At 59.8% G+C, this 14,842-nt stretch overlaps 1 protein-coding gene across 2 annotated transcripts in view; it reads right to left on the reverse strand.

The window, feature by feature from the left end:
• NUP210 (nucleoporin 210) overlaps positions 1 to 14,842 on the reverse strand; it is a 110,680-nt gene that overhangs the window by 3,134 nt on the left and 92,704 nt on the right. For both annotated transcript variants that reach the window (XM_070574585.1, XM_070574586.1), the window contains 9 exons: positions 14,371 to 14,462; positions 12,545 to 12,719; positions 10,942 to 11,117; positions 8,743 to 8,963; positions 7,289 to 7,425; positions 4,753 to 4,876; positions 3,615 to 3,761; positions 2,627 to 2,877; positions 1,452 to 1,668 (listed from right to left, as the gene is read on the reverse strand). In XM_070574585.1, coding sequence (XP_070430686.1) covers positions 1,452 to 1,668; positions 2,627 to 2,877; positions 3,615 to 3,761; positions 4,753 to 4,876; positions 7,289 to 7,425; positions 8,743 to 8,963; positions 10,942 to 11,117; positions 12,545 to 12,719; positions 14,371 to 14,462 — 1,540 coding nt within the window. The remainder of the gene's footprint in view (positions 1 to 1,451; positions 1,669 to 2,626; positions 2,878 to 3,614; positions 3,762 to 4,752; positions 4,877 to 7,288; positions 7,426 to 8,742; positions 8,964 to 10,941; positions 11,118 to 12,544; positions 12,720 to 14,370; positions 14,463 to 14,842) is intronic.

Raw genomic sequence — 14,842 nt, forward strand, 5'->3', positions numbered from 1 at the left:
GCTCACCGCTCGGCAGGGGCCGGTTTCCCCACCCGTTCAAGGGCAGACGAGGCCTTTCTGCGGGCGTCGGAGGTGGGGGCTGCCCAGTCAGCCACGCTGCCCGAAGGCCGTGTCGAACACGCCAAGTCGAGAGTGAGAACCATGACAATGGAGGTCGGGGCAGACACCAGACAGCACACCGCTGCTCCTGGACCAAGGCCTTGCACAACGAGAGCCCAGCATCTTCTGCCCCAGGGCCGCTCCTCCTCCAGCTCCCCGCCTCAGCCGGGCCCTCAGGCCTTCTCAAGGACCCCTCCCGCCACCCCACTGGGCTGTCCCGAGTCTGGACACATCCCTGCTCGGCAGGAAGAAGGGTGGCCTCCTCAAGTGCCCCTGACATTGGTCCCACCCCTCAGTCCACTCCCAATCGGACCTGACCAGGTCCCTTCCCTGCTCTCGGGAGACAGCCTGAGCCCCTGGCCTGGCGTTCAAGGCTCCTCATGCCCAGCCCTCACCCCACACACCACCCCAGGGTCTGTCTGCATCACCCTCGCCCGGCTACTTGTCCTTCCAGATGGGGCTGAAGGGGCTCCTTGGAGCTGCGCCCTCCTCTGGCAGAGGTCAAACTGCCTCTGTGCCCCCTTCCTCGGCCACATCCTTAGATGCATCCCTTCTGACTGCGTCACTGCTCTCGGGCCCTCTCTATTTAATGGGGGCTTCCCAGGCATCGGCCCAGCAGAGTCTGGCACACAGCAGGTGCTAATCCATGCCTACAGAATAAATGGATTCGTTCATTGCTGAGCACCGACTGTATGTTGGGCAGGCCCTGTTCTAAGCACTGTCTTTAATTACCTAGCTTCTGGCTGGGGAGGCCCAGCAGAAATCATGATAACTAATTATATTAATTATTATACAGGCCAACAGTTGGCAATAGTACTAGGGAAGGAAGAAAAGGGTGGGAGCGTGTGGGAGCGAGGATGGAGTGTTCGTGTTACGTGGGAAGGTGATATTTGAGGAAGGTTAGATGGGGGGTGGGAGGTGCTGGCCAAGGGGCCATCCAGGGGAACAGCATTCCAGGCAGAGGGAACAGCAAATGCCAAGGGCTCGAGTTGGGGCTGCATGTGTTCCAAAACCAGGAAGGAGGCCAGCGTGGCTGGAGCAGGGTGCGTCAGGGAGACAAGTCATATAGGGCTGGGAGGGCAGATCCTGTGGGGCCTTTCGGGGCAGAGTGCTGAGGGAGGAGGGCGAGACGTGGCCACGTTTAACAGCCTCCTCTGGCTGTTGCACTGAGCCTGGACGGGACACGGAGTGTGCACGTCTGCCCGCTGAGCGATGTTGACTATGTGGGGCTGTCTGCATGTCTGACTCCTCCCGTCCTCAGACTCCCAGCTCTCTGCTGACAGCCAGGACCACTCTGGCCGGGCCCTCCCTGCCCAGGGCCGTCCCAGCTGGTGTCCCATCCCATGACTCACAAGGACCAGCTCCTCGGCGATCCATCACGAAGGCCACGGTGACAGGGATGGTGATGGCTTGGTTAGTTGTGGGGCTGGAGAAGGTCAGGGCCGTGGACAGAGGCCCCTGGCTGCCGGCCGTGGGGTCCGAGACACCGACTGTGTAGGTGACGAAGCTGGGCAGCCCCAAAGACTTCTCTTTCATGAAGGCCAGCACGGCCGGAGACCCCGACTTCACCTGGGAGAGACGTCAGGGCTGAAGGGGAGCACCCCCATTTCTACCTGACATGTTGCGCTTCCCTTCCGAGCCTGAAGGCCGGGGGTGGGGACCCCTGCCCAGGCCCCACTCCCTGGGCAGGTGGCGCTGCCTCGGCACTTCTGACAGACAGCGTGCAATGCGCCCAGTCAGGGAGGGAGCACACTGCCCACACTCAGGCTGTTTGTGAGGAATCATGAAATCTAATCAACTGCTCTTTAAAAAAACGCTACGCTGACGTGAACTTTCACCCAGCACTGACTTCCCGAGGGAGTGGCCTGGAGATCTGTTAGCGGCGGATCACCAGCAGCCCGACCCTGCGGCCTGGCAGACCCTCCGTCACCAATGAAGGTTCCACCCCTGTCTCGCTGTGAGAAGCTTCGGCCACGTCTGCTGCGGCGAGACAAGAGGAGGAAGAGCAGAGGCCAGGGAGCCCTCACCACATCACCCCAGACCTCCTCCCAGCCTGCGGGGCTCCACGACCTATGACATCATTCCGCCACCATCAGCAGACGGGGAAACTGAGGCCCAGAGAGGGGACCTTGCCCCAAGTTGTGCGGGCGTCAGCGATAGGTCAGGGGCTGGAGCTTTCCTTCCCGCCCCACGTCGGCCTGCATTCCCGCACTGAATTCATCACTGGACATCCTGATGCCCACTGAGCTCAGGCTTTGTGGTGGGCAGCCCTGTTCTAAGTGCCACCCTCACCCACCTAACCTCGAGTTGGGGACGAGCAGCAGAAACCCCAGCAACTAACACAGTTGCATGGGCTAACGGACGGCAATGGTGCTGCAGAAAAAAGACAGGGTCAGGGTATTTTCATTTACAAAAATTTTATCTCTAGTTTTAATACTAAGGAGAGGTGGTCAGGACTTGCATGTGCCACCGGTCCTGGCTGCCTCGGGTCCTTTCCAATGCTCCTGCTTGCGCATGGGCCACTCACCTCCAGGCTCTCTAGAATCTCCCCGGCTCCAAAGACCTTGACCTCGGAGCTGGTGTGGTGGTTGCTCAAGAGGATTTCAGCCTGGTCGGCGTAAAGCCCCGGGCTGAAGGGCACCTCGGCCCCCACCTGCTCTCCGGAGAAGTGGCCGCCCAGGATGGAGGCAGTGACCACCAGCGCCGTCTTCTTCATGCTGAGGTGTCTCAGCTGCTTGTCTGTCAGCCTGTGCATCGTGACGGAGCAGAGGTACCGGCCTGCGGAGACAAGGGGGCCACCTTGTCCCCTCTTCCACCCATGCCCTGAGGCTACTCATTCTCCCTGCCTTCCTAACTGGAGAACTCCTACTCATCCTTGAGGGCACAGGGGAGGCGTGGCCTCCTCCAGGGGTCTCCTGGGAAGGCCTTCGTCAGTGCCCCAGCCTGCCCTGACACCCTTCCTGTGACCAGCGCTCTCCCTCACTGTCTCCGAATCCTCCACTGGCTAGGCCCCACTGGACTGACACTAGGGGCAGGGCGTCTGGTTCACTCCCTCACCTCAGAGCCAAGTCAGCCCGGCTCTGATGAGAGAGAATAGATGGCAGACAGACACCACGGCCCAGCGCTGGGCTGCAGGTGGGCCCGGCTGACTCTTGGCAGGGACCCTGGCCCCAGATGCAGCAGGACGTTCTGTGGCAGCGTGGGGCGGGACTGACTGGGCACCTGCCGTATCTTCCGTGCCTGGCCCAGAGTGGGTAAGCGAGTCAGACGGACGCTATTGAGCAGTTCGAGCTCCCTGAGCCTGGAACCAGGACGCCAGGTGGCTGTGAGAACGGCGTGACCTGGCACAGGGACGCCAACCCCTCCTACTGAACCAGAGGCCAGAGTGACGATCCATCCCCAGGCTGGGCTCCTGACACAGTGCCCTCTGGACTGATGGTTGTCGTGAGCCACACGCACTGAGGGCAAACCCTCCGTGCAGGTCAATTTCCCCCTTCAAACCCCTGCAAACCTACCCAGTGCAGCGTCAAACGCCGGCTCCGCGGTGAAAACATCACGTGCCGGGAGATCAAAGACGTCTGGTTTGAACTGCAGCTGGCAGCTTATGAGGGACTCCGGGCGCAGCGTCTGGATGGCCTCCATCTGGGCGGGACCGCACTCACCTAGAGATGGGGAGGGGGAGGAAGGGTGGAGGTCAGCCCTGCTGGCTGCCACACCCTGGCCCAGCGAGGCCTCTGCACCTGCCTGCAGGGCCCGGAAACAGGGAGCAACAGCAGGCCACACAGGCCGAGTGGGCCGCAAAATGGCACCTGCACCCCGAATTCCTTCCATGTGGGGCCCCCAGGGCTGCCCGAAGCTTCGTGATGCCATGGTTTATAAACGCTGAGGATAAATTCTACAGAGGAGGCGGTCTCTGCGAATCACGGGCCATTTCAGGTCACAATCTCAGCATCTGCTCTGGAGCCCGCATCTAATGCGTGTCATCTGTTCCCGTCAGCAGGGAATCATGGGCAGTTTATTTCTGGCCACCAGGAGGGTGAGAGTTCTCCGCTAATGCACTGAGGCCTGTTGTGCAGCAGCGCAGCGCTGTCCGCTTGCACCGAGGCAGGAAGAGAGGTTAGCACAGAGCTGCCTCGTCGATCAGAACGAGAACAGCGGTGCTTAATGCTACCAGTGAAGTGGTTTTTCAAAAAGACAGCCAGTACGGATTTATTTATTCCTGGCAGCTGCTGTCCAGGGCTGTCATGGGCAGGAGATGGGGTCGAATGTTCTATGCGTGACTTGGGAGAGGTAATTACGAAAATCAAAACCAGTGGCCAGGCCTGTGACATCATTGCTTTCCGGGATTAATGGTGGCAAACTGGGGCTTGCTTTCCTCAGGGGCCCTGGGGTGGAAGCTGCATTTCCAGCTCAGAAACAGACCGTTTGTGGGTGCTGGGCTCCTTAGGAAGATTCCTTTCTCAGCCTCAGCTTGTGGAGGACTTGGAATTCTAGAAAGCTGGAAGGAGCGGGCCAGCTGGGGCCAAATGCGCTCTCTGGAGTTGGCGTGAGTTTGAGCACGAAAACCCGACCAAAATCCATTGGATGGGCACAGAAGCCCCTCCCCACACCCCGCAGGACCCCCACCCAGCCCCCTCGCCCCTCGCCCTGGACCTCTCAGGTTGGAGCTCTGGTCTCCCACGGTGACCACCACTCTGGAAGCCGCTGCCTCCTGGAAGCTGGTCTGGACAGGGCGGACGTGACGGGCCACAATCCTCTGCGGGGCGCTGATCACTATCTGGGGAGGGAGCCAAGGCAACTCCACTGAGCGCCAACTGTGTGCAGGCCCTGCGCTGGGCATTGTGACCCCGCCGCGGCCTGGGATGCAGGAAACGCCCATTCCACAGGGGACAGACCTGAGGCTCAAAGCCTGCATGACTCACAGGAACACGGCAGAGCTGGGTTCCACCCCAGGCTGGTCAGACTGCCGCCCAGCGCTCTCCACTAAACAAGCCACCTGGCCCGGCAGGAGAGCAGGGGCCGCATAGCAGGCCTGATGCATTTATGGGGTGGAGGTGGGTTGTGAATTTCGGCTCCTGTGATGGTTATGACCCCTCCTGTGCTCGTCAATTTGGTTAATTAATCTCTCAGCAAAGAGAGAAGGAGCCATTCTACTTTATTGTCATTTATTCAAAATAAACGAACCCAACCAAAATGCAGACCCCCCCAGGCAGGGTGGTGAAGGCCCCCAGGATCCGGTCTCTCAGATTTCTCCCCCTTGGACTGTCCCGCACCCGCAGCCGCACGCCCTCTTGAGGCAGGACCAGCTTTCTCAAGCTGGGGTGCCCTTTACCCTCCTCTGCAGAGCCCACCCCGCTGCCCTGCGGGCCAGCTCGGGGGCCGCTGCCCCAGCTGGAAGGCCTCAGCGTCCCTCTGGGCAGCACTGAGCACTCCCCACCTCTCACGGGCCTGGTGTCCCCAAAGGCCAGGCTGCGTCCCGCACCCCCCCCACCAGTACTTCCCTCCGTCCCTGTCTCCCCCGCTCCTTACCGGCCCCCCTGCAGTCCTCTCCCACTTTCCCCTCCTCCTCGCCTTGGAGACAGCGCCCACAGCCTTGACCCCATTGCCCTCTTGCTCTGGTGTGCCCTGCACGTTCCCGCCCACTCCCAGGGCAAGAACCATCCCTGTGCTGGAGACCCCCACCTCCATCCCAGCTCTGCCCTGGAGCTCCAGACACGCCTGCCCAGCTGCGTCACCGCCAGCCTCACCTGGAGGAGCTACCACCGCCTCAAACTCACTCAGCACCTTCCCCCCACACGGCCCCCCTGTGCTCCCCTCTCAGAGCAAAGGCCCGGCATCCATCTTGTCACCCAAGCATCCATCTTGTCACCCAAGCCGGACCCCGGAGTCATCCCCAGGCGTCCTTCTCCCTCAGCCCCACTTCCGAACGTGCACCAAGCTCTGAGGACCCTCCCTCCGGAATCTCCCAAACGCACCCTCAGTGTCCGCCCACCCAGCAGTGCCCGCCGAGGGCCGTCCTGGGCCCCGGCTGGCCCCTGCAGCTGCTCCCCTCCCTCGGGCTCTCACACTCCACCTGGCACTGGGCAACCTTTCCAAACCACACCTCTGCTGTACCTCACTCCTGGCTTAAGAAAAGTCCCTGATGACTCCCTAGGGCTCCCAGCACGAGCTTCAGCCGCTCTACCTGGCAGTCACGGTGGCAGCTGGCACCTGGGTCCCACTCCGAACGCTGCACAGCCTGACCCAATCCTCAAAACAACATGCTCTCCATTTCACAGACCAGAAAACTGAGACAGAGAGGCTAAATAACTCCCCCAAGGTCACATAGCCTCTCAGTGGCCCAGCTGGGATCTGAACCCAGGCAGCCTGGCCCCAGAGCCCACATGCTTAACCAGTCCTTGGAACGGATCCAAGTGTCCCTCTCTGATCCCAGAGCCTGCCTCTGCCTGCCCCACACCCTGGTTCCAGCCCCCAGGCCCGGCTCCTGACCCTCCACATCTTGGCCGGTGCCTCCTCTCCTCTGCCAGCGCCCCACCCCAGGCCCGCCCCAGCCACTCTCCACAGCTCTTTCTGGGAAGCACAGCTTTATTAGTCCCAAAGCGCCTCTGTCTGCAACCTGTGCGCCCGCACCGCAGAGCCGCAGTACTAAGTACGCCCGCTCCGAGGCTGACCCGCTGAACGGACACAGCGTGCGAGGCTCTGGAAAGGGGACCCGCGCGGAAGGAACGCAGCCAGACTCTGCTGGAGACAGATGGAGGAGAGAGCGGTTTTGTTCACCTCCAGAAGGACTCCAAAGGTTATTTGTGGTGGGAGGTTCAACTTTGCCGGTGACACCACCTCGCCACGCGGCTGCCCACGGCCTCGCCCCCCAGGAACCCCCCACCCAGCCACTTGGGCCCTTCCAGGCTCTCGGCAGCGGGATCGCCCCTAGGAGGTCGCCTCCTGTCATCACGCCATTCTGCACAGGGGCTGACAGAGGTCTGGGGAGAGGAGGGGAAGGGGCCCAGTCCCAGAGGAGGTGGGTGGCAGAGCCCAGACTCAAGGCTCCCAGATGCCAGCTGCCTCGCGGGGCGCTGGGGCTTCTTTCTAAAGGAAAGGGGATCACCCCGTATTGAGAGCTGAAAGTTTCACCCCGAGAGACTCAGCCATGCCTCCCGGGCCACGGAGCACGTGTGTCCCAAAGCCCCACCTCCTTGTAGGTCCTCAGGTGCCCAGCGACCTCGTAGTAAACTGTCGCGGATCCCACATCCCGGGCCACGGCCACGCCTGTCTTGGGGTCAATTTGGAGGATGCTGTTGGCTGAGGAGCTCCAGGTTCCGGGGAGGCCTGGGGAAGGAAGGACTGGATGTCACCCTTCTTTCCTACGTCCGACACTCCAGCCAAATCCCGTCTTACCTGATGACTGTGCCAGCCTCCCCGTGTCCCTCACCCCTGCCCCACATTGCTGTCTGGGGAGCTCAGTGATCACTCTCAGGAGGGAAGGCATGCTGCTGCCTCTGCAGCCTGGTGCTGCCCCAGCCTCCGCTCCTGGCTGCACCACCTGGGGCCAGCTGCAGCTCTCCTGCGGCACCTGCCCTCTGCATGGCTGTGGCCTGTCCACAGTGAGCCTCTGGCCTCTCCCACCTCCAGTGCTCCCTGCTTGGAATGTCTTGATCATCCCCCCGTCCTGGGATGACCTGTGTGCTGGCCCCCTGCCCCCCCCACATACCGCCCCCCAGCACTGCCCTGCCCCCGCCCAGGATGGTTGGTCAGCCCCCTCAGCAAACAAAGCAGGCGTCAAGCTGAGAGCTGTCACTAGACAGCATCTTGGTTAAAAGCCAATCACATTATGTAACAGATACGATCAAAGAACTCAACACCGCATTCTATTTATGGCAAATTATATTTGCTTTTCTTTAAAGGCAATGTTTAACTTCCTCTTAAAATGAATCTAATTAGGTAAAAAAAAAAAAAAGGAGCCAACTGAAACAGACATTAAGTGAATAATTGTGCCTGTAGCTCCTGGATATACAGGTGGCTTGGGAACGACTGGAATCCGAGAGTCACTGAATCGGCACAACAGCGACTCTTTGCTCAGTTTCCTTCCACAGTCACGCTGTCCAACACGGTGCCACCAGCCACGAAGTTAACTAACACGGAACGGTGCGTTCCTCCACGGCATCAGCCATGTCACGCGTTCAGCTGCGAGTGGCACTGCGTTAGGCAGTGCAGACACAGGACGTGTCCACGTGGCAGGAAGTCCTCCTGGACAGCACTGCTCTAGCGCAGGCTGGCACGCGTGTTCTGCACAGGGCCAGAGAGTAAATATTTTGGGCCGTGCAGGCCCTCAGGTCTCTGAGGCTGCCACTCAACCTGGCAGTTTCAGGATGAAAAGAGCCACTGCTGACATGTAAACGAACGGGGAGGCTGAGCTCCCGGGCCAGCTGATTTGCAGGAAGAGGCGACAGGCTGGCTCTGGCCCTTGAGGAGCAGTTTTCCAGCTCCTGCTCGAGAACGTCATCCATGTCTACTTGCACACCTCCCTTGGGGGACAGGGAGCTGAGCTGTTCCCCACTCCCGTCCTGAGCGCTCACCGTGTGCCCTCACGGTCTCAGCACCCACAGCTTAGACTCAAAGGGCTCCCTTGGCCAGGCTCCCTCTTACCTTCCAGGCTGACGAGAACAGTGGCCAGACAGAGGACATCCCCCACCACCACCGCTCCGGCCAGCTCCGGGGAGATGGCCTGTAGGACGGGCAATGGGACGAAGTCGGAGAGGCCCGCGTGCTCCGTGTCCCACACGCTGAGCAGGGTCAGGCCCACGCCGACGGTGCGGACGACGCAGGTGTTGTTGGCGGCGCCCTTCCCGATTTGCACAAACTCATCTCTAGGCACAGGAGGGAGATGCGGGCTCAGTCTCGGCAAAGGGCCTCCCACTCCCGAAGGAGAGACACAGCGTGAGTCCTCTGCTGGGTGACGCTTTTCATGGACTTCGACCCCAGACGTCACTCAGCTCCCGTTTACTGAGCAGCTGCATTGGTCTGACTCATCTTATCACCCGGGAGGAGCCCACGGTCCTCAGCAGGAACGGCTGCCCTGCCATCCCCGCATTGCAGCAGGAAAAACAGAGGCCCAGAGAGGAAAGTGGCCTGCAAAGCGCTCTCCAGCCCTTCCCCGCAGGCATGAGGACGTCCTGGGGAGGCAGGAGCTGCCCTCTGCGGTGTAACCTGAGTGAGCACTGGAGCCCCTGCCCACTCCCTCATCCGCCATGAGCACTACCCCAGGCCGGTAGCTGGACGTGCTTGGACGGGCATCTGGCAGCCAGTGAGACTCAGGCCACGTTGGCCAGTGTCGTCCGGTGGGAAGGCTTGGACTGGGGGGGTGAGGGCTGGGTCCCCGACTTCATCACTTCCTGCCGCCACGCCTTCTGACCCCTGAGCCCTGACTGTCTCTTGGAGAGAGATGCTCCGACCACAAAGGGCTGGCGAGACTTCTGCGGGGTAACTGAGGGGCTGGGACGACCTGGTTCCACTTCCTCCAGGGCCGCCTACGTCCCAGGTGGACGGACGGCCCAGACTGCGTGCACAGAGCTCCACACTTTGCCAGAGGCCCTCCGACCCCGGCCTCAGTTGATGGCCCTGGGGCGAGGCCACGGTCCTCATGGGACTGTGTGGAGACCAGGGGACTGGAGAGGTGACCCGCCTTCCCAAGCTCACAGGCCCACCAAGGGCAGAGCCAGGCTTGAACCCGGTCCGCCTCCACACCCTGGTTCTTCCGCACGCCCCGCTCCTAGCGCCGGCCCTGGCATGTTCAGCAGTAGGGGACACATCTGTTGCAGGGCCCGTGGGGAGGCCACGGTGCAGTGGTCACCAGCACTGGACTCACCCTTCTGCCCGGGGGGCCTCTCTGGGGCCTCTCCCCAAGGCCTCCCCTCCCTCCTGGTCTGAGGCTTCTCCCGCCTGCTCTGAGCCCACTCTGCAGCCCCCTGGGCACGGTTCTCCACCTGCAGAATCACCTGCAGGCCTTGTTGTTACATTCTTGGGCCCTGTGAATGTGCATTTCTAAGAGTTCCCAGGCGATGTGGATGATGCTGGCCTGGGACCACACTTTGAGAACCACTGCTCCAGCCGACTCAGAAGTTTCAGCAGGCCCAGACTGAGGCCACGGCTCTCTCCCTGGCTCTGGAGCCCGCCCCCTCTCTCCTCACGTTAGGCCCGAGGCTGCAGCGGTATTTCAAAAGACTCAGCCAAAAAGAGCTTGCACTTGGATCCAACGGGACCTGGCATTCAAACCCCACTTTCTGGCTCTGTGGCCCTGGACAAGTGGCTTGACCTCTCTGGGCCTATACAAATGGGCTACAGTGAGGAGTCAGCAAGATGTCATGCCGCAGGGCCTGTGCACAGCAGACGCTCAGGGAATACTGGAAGGTGTGTGCCTCCCTGATCAGCTTTGTGGAGTGTGTAACTGACGATTCGCGTTACTGACCACAGGGACAGACAGGGTGGTTTGTATCTCCCTGCAGTCCAGCTTTCACAGGTGCACAAAGTCCTATTACAGATCCTCCGACCACAAATCCCGGCATCCAGGTTTCGCTTCCTGCCCAGTGGGGGCCGTTCCCACCAGTTTCCTGTCCTAGAGTAATAAACACTCTCGGCCGTGCTTCCCGACTCCCGCCTCCTCACCGAGCCTGGTGCGTCCCCCTGTGGCCCTATGAGTGTGGCACGTCTCCTCCTCTTGGAAATTGAGTGACAAAACTCTTCTTTCACTGCATTAGGCTCCCTGGGTCGCCATCGGTCACCCTCCGTAAATTAAACCCGGTACGACCGAGACGCCCAGGTGAGAAATGAGCGTCACCCACATCCTACCTGTTTGTTGCAAAGTTGAGGACGGAATTGTGAGCGTGGAAGATGTCTCCAGAGTTGTCGTGGAAGTGCACGGTGAAGGTCACGGTCATTCCCAGAGGCAGGGCTGCCAGGGCCTCCCTGTTCCGGGTGTGCAGGGCGGGGCTCATGGAGATCCTCAGGTAAGAGACAGGGGACACCTACAGGACAAGGAGCAGGTATGGTGATGGCTGTGCCGGGAACCAGCCTCCCCGAAAACCCTCCCGGGGAGGAGACACTAGCCCTGGCCAGTCCCCATCCCAGGAAGGACTGAGCGCTGGCCCAACCTGGGGTCATGGAACAAGGAAAGGCCTAGCTCCCCAGAGCATGGTAACCTCGTGACAAGGTTCCCACCCCCTACACAGTGAGCCCACCCAACCCGCCAGAGTCCACACCCATGACTTTGAAGAATTACACCACTATTCACGTCGCAGAAGTCCCTGCAGGGTGGCCTGTCCAGATTCGCTGGAGCACCTGGCCCTCTGGGCATGTAAAGCAGGAACGACGCCCTGGATCACAGAGGCAGCACTAACTGGAGGCCACTGCACGCCCGCAGGAGCTCCGGGGAAAGGAGAGATGGGAAAAGGAGGGGACGATGGGTTCCTGGAGCCCATGGGCCTGAACTCCACGAAGATCAGCCTCAGTTCCCTGACTCCAGTAAAATCTATTCTGGCCAAAAAAGCCAGCCCCCAAAGACCTAATTTCCCTGACAAAGTTCAGCGCTGCGGTGACAGGGACACAGCTGGTGCCTAGAACAAACAGGATGAGCCATCGCTTTCACTTACTCAAGAACTAGGGTGGAGGGCTCCCTGCCAGGCGCCCAGCTTGAGACAAAGAGACGTTAATTAAGGGAATAGGCCTGTGACCGGCAACATCTAAACATGAAGCTGGTCATGTATTCTCTCTGTTATCAGGATTCAGAAAGTGGCTACGATGACACACGGAAAGAAAATTCTGATCAGGATAAACCCCAGGAGCCAACCCAAGGTGCCCAAGGAGAAAGTCCCTGTCACGAAGCAACACAGGGTGCAGAGGGACACGGGGAGCACTGGGATGTGGCCCAAGGACACAAACCCAAGCCGGGCCAACGTGGGTAAGAACCCAGACTCTGACTCCCAATCACAGCGACCTCGAGGGGGTCACTCCCACTCGGAGTTGCTTCACGCCTGTAAAATGGGTCAGCCGACTCCAGGCTGCCATGCGTGTCACATCATGATTTCCGGGTCAGGTATCGAGCACATGCCTTCAATGCTTTCGGGCACCTACCATGTTCCAGGCCCCGGCTGGCTGGTCAGACACTGGGGTGCCAGTTCCAGCAAAGCACAGACCTCGCTGGGCCTCAGTTTCCCCATCTATGAAATGAGGTCATTTCAATCAGTAATCTCCAAGAATCTCGGCTCTGACAGCCAGAAAATGCTGTGGCCTTTTACCTATGACCTTCGTCCCCGAGTTATTCTTAAATAAATTCTGACACACAATTTCTCAGCTGGAAGGTGTATATATTCACTCTTACACCCGTGAGGGGAAAAATACTACCTGGGCATTATGGATTTCATTACTCCGAAGAGGAGGGAAATTAGGATCCTACCTTCACAGCAACGATAATGGTTTGGTTGGCCCCGAAAGGCTCTTGGGCGGTCACTTCAATTGTGGACATGCCAATCGCAGACCCCGACACCAGGAAGCCTTTCTCATCAATGTGCACGAGGGCAACCTTCTCAGGCCCGTCCAGGACACGGTAGCTCAGAGTGGCTGCGCCATCCCTTTGGAAAACAAAACAGACGCGTTTTTACAGAGAGTGGCGGCAGGAGTGTCTCGCGGCGAGGGGACCCGGGGGTCTGGGGCTCCCAGCTGCTCCTGGGAGAAGAGAAAGGCCCCATCTTGGCCCTGCTGTGCATCAGGACCACGTGCGGGCAGCCTGTCTGCAGCCTCGCGGGTCACCGGCAGGAAACTGCATTTGGAAACCAGTGGTTCCAAGGGCAGCAGCGCCCACCACGCTGGTCGCAGGGAAGGACGTGAGGGCTGAGTCCCACGGGACATTTCCTGCAGAAGGGCATCTCTGAGGCAAGTTGTTCTCACTTGACTAGATAAGGCAGCCTGGCGTGGTGGAGAGAGGAGGGGGCTCCGAGGGGACAGAAGCTAAGGCAGTCCCAGGGCCTGCAAACAGCCGTGAGCCGCAGGCACGTGGCATCCCCTCTGTCCACCCCGGTTTCCTCAGCTGTGAAAGTGGAGCAATGGCCCTGCCCTGTCCTATTTCCAAGGGCTGCTAACAGCACAAGAACAGGCAAGTTGCTCAGAAAGGGGTTTGTAAAACTACTGCCAGGATGCACTGGGTGGAAGGCAAATTAGGCCACGTTTTCGGCCCTTCTGCATATCATTAATATAATAAACGGGAAGCAGAGGCCTCTAGCTCCCAGGACTGCCCCCTCACCTCTCTCTTTGTGCCCCAGCCCTGCAGATCCTCCTCAGACGACTTTAAGCAAACGTCACTGCCTCTGCCTCAACTTTCTCCCCTCCTCAGCCCCCTCCTCTAACCTGCAGAACTCCTATGCATCCTTCAAGACCCAGCTCAAGCATCTCCACCTGTGACATGCTCCCCTGAATCCTCGGATGCAAGGCCCTTCTTTGGGCTACAGCTTGAACGTCACACCTCGTTTCATTACAGCCTTTCTCACGCTGTCCTCCTCTCTTCCCCACCAGACCTTCCAGGGCACCAGGTGTCGTCCATCTCTGTTCCAGAGCCCAACACAGAGCCTGGTGCTGAGACACCTCAGGCTGAGCGAACAGCGTGTGTGTGTGATGGAACATGTCCGTGCTCCTACGGTTCTTGCAGCCCCCACTTGGCAGCTGCAGTTCACACGAAGTCACCACCTGCCAGGCCCTCCCTCTGAATCCGAGGCAGGCGTCATGTCTGCAGACATGCTTTAAAACCGCTTCTGGGACGCGAGTGTGCAGCCCCCTCGCCCGGGGACCCTGTTCAAGCGTAGATTCTCATTCTGCAGGTCCGGCCAGGGCCTGAGATGTGCATTTCAACCTGCCCCTAGGTGATGCCCACGCGGCTGGACTCGGACTACGCTTTGAGCAGCAGGTCTTAAAGACACACGGGGGTTGAAAGTTTAACGCTTTCAAGGTGGTACTTTCCCCCTTTGAAGCACTGGATTTCAGTAGCAGGCATTAAAGCTTTCTAGGCTCCGGGGAAGAGAGGAGCGACCCCCGGGGAGAAGGGAGGCAGAAGAGCAAGGGAAGTCCATGGCGAGGGGAGGAGGAAGGCAGAGGCTGCCCCTGTTTCAAACACAACACTGAGAAAGATGCACAGTTTGCTGGAAGCGTCCCCCAGCTGCTGACAACTTTGACAAATGAGTCGCTGAATGGAGCACCGTTCACAGGCCTGCTGACAAGCGCTGAGTCACGTACCTGTTTGTCTGAAGCCTTAGAAAGGAGTTGGGCGACATTAATATTTGTTCTGCTTCTATTTCGGGGTTCAGCAGCAGCAGCTTTTCATACACCTGGAACAGAGGGCACATCTTACTTCCTGGGACGCAGCGGAACCCTGTCCAGGACTCTGCTTCTCTCCCAGCAGTGAGAGCCGAGGGGCCCAGGGATGAGGAACGCTTTGCAAGCACCTGCGAGGTGGCTGGGGCATGACGGTGAGGGCTAAGCCAGGAGAGGCCAAGGGTGCGACGAGGAGAAGCAGGCAGGCTGAGCATGTGTGCCCTGACGGGGCTGCCTCGCGGAGCCTGGAAGCACGGGCCTCCCCACTGTTCCCGGGAGGAAACTTCGTTTGCCGGGACGTGCGCGTGGAAGGCAGCACACGGACCCCCAGGGCCCAGGGTCTGCTCAGCTGTGACTTCGCCAGGACTGAGGCTGGAGAAGCTTCCATCTAAAT

This window comes from Equus przewalskii, chromosome 15, assembly GCF_037783145.1.
Source record: "Equus przewalskii isolate Varuska chromosome 15, EquPr2, whole genome shotgun sequence".
NCBI classification, from domain to species: domain Eukaryota; kingdom Metazoa; phylum Chordata; class Mammalia; order Perissodactyla; family Equidae; genus Equus; species Equus przewalskii.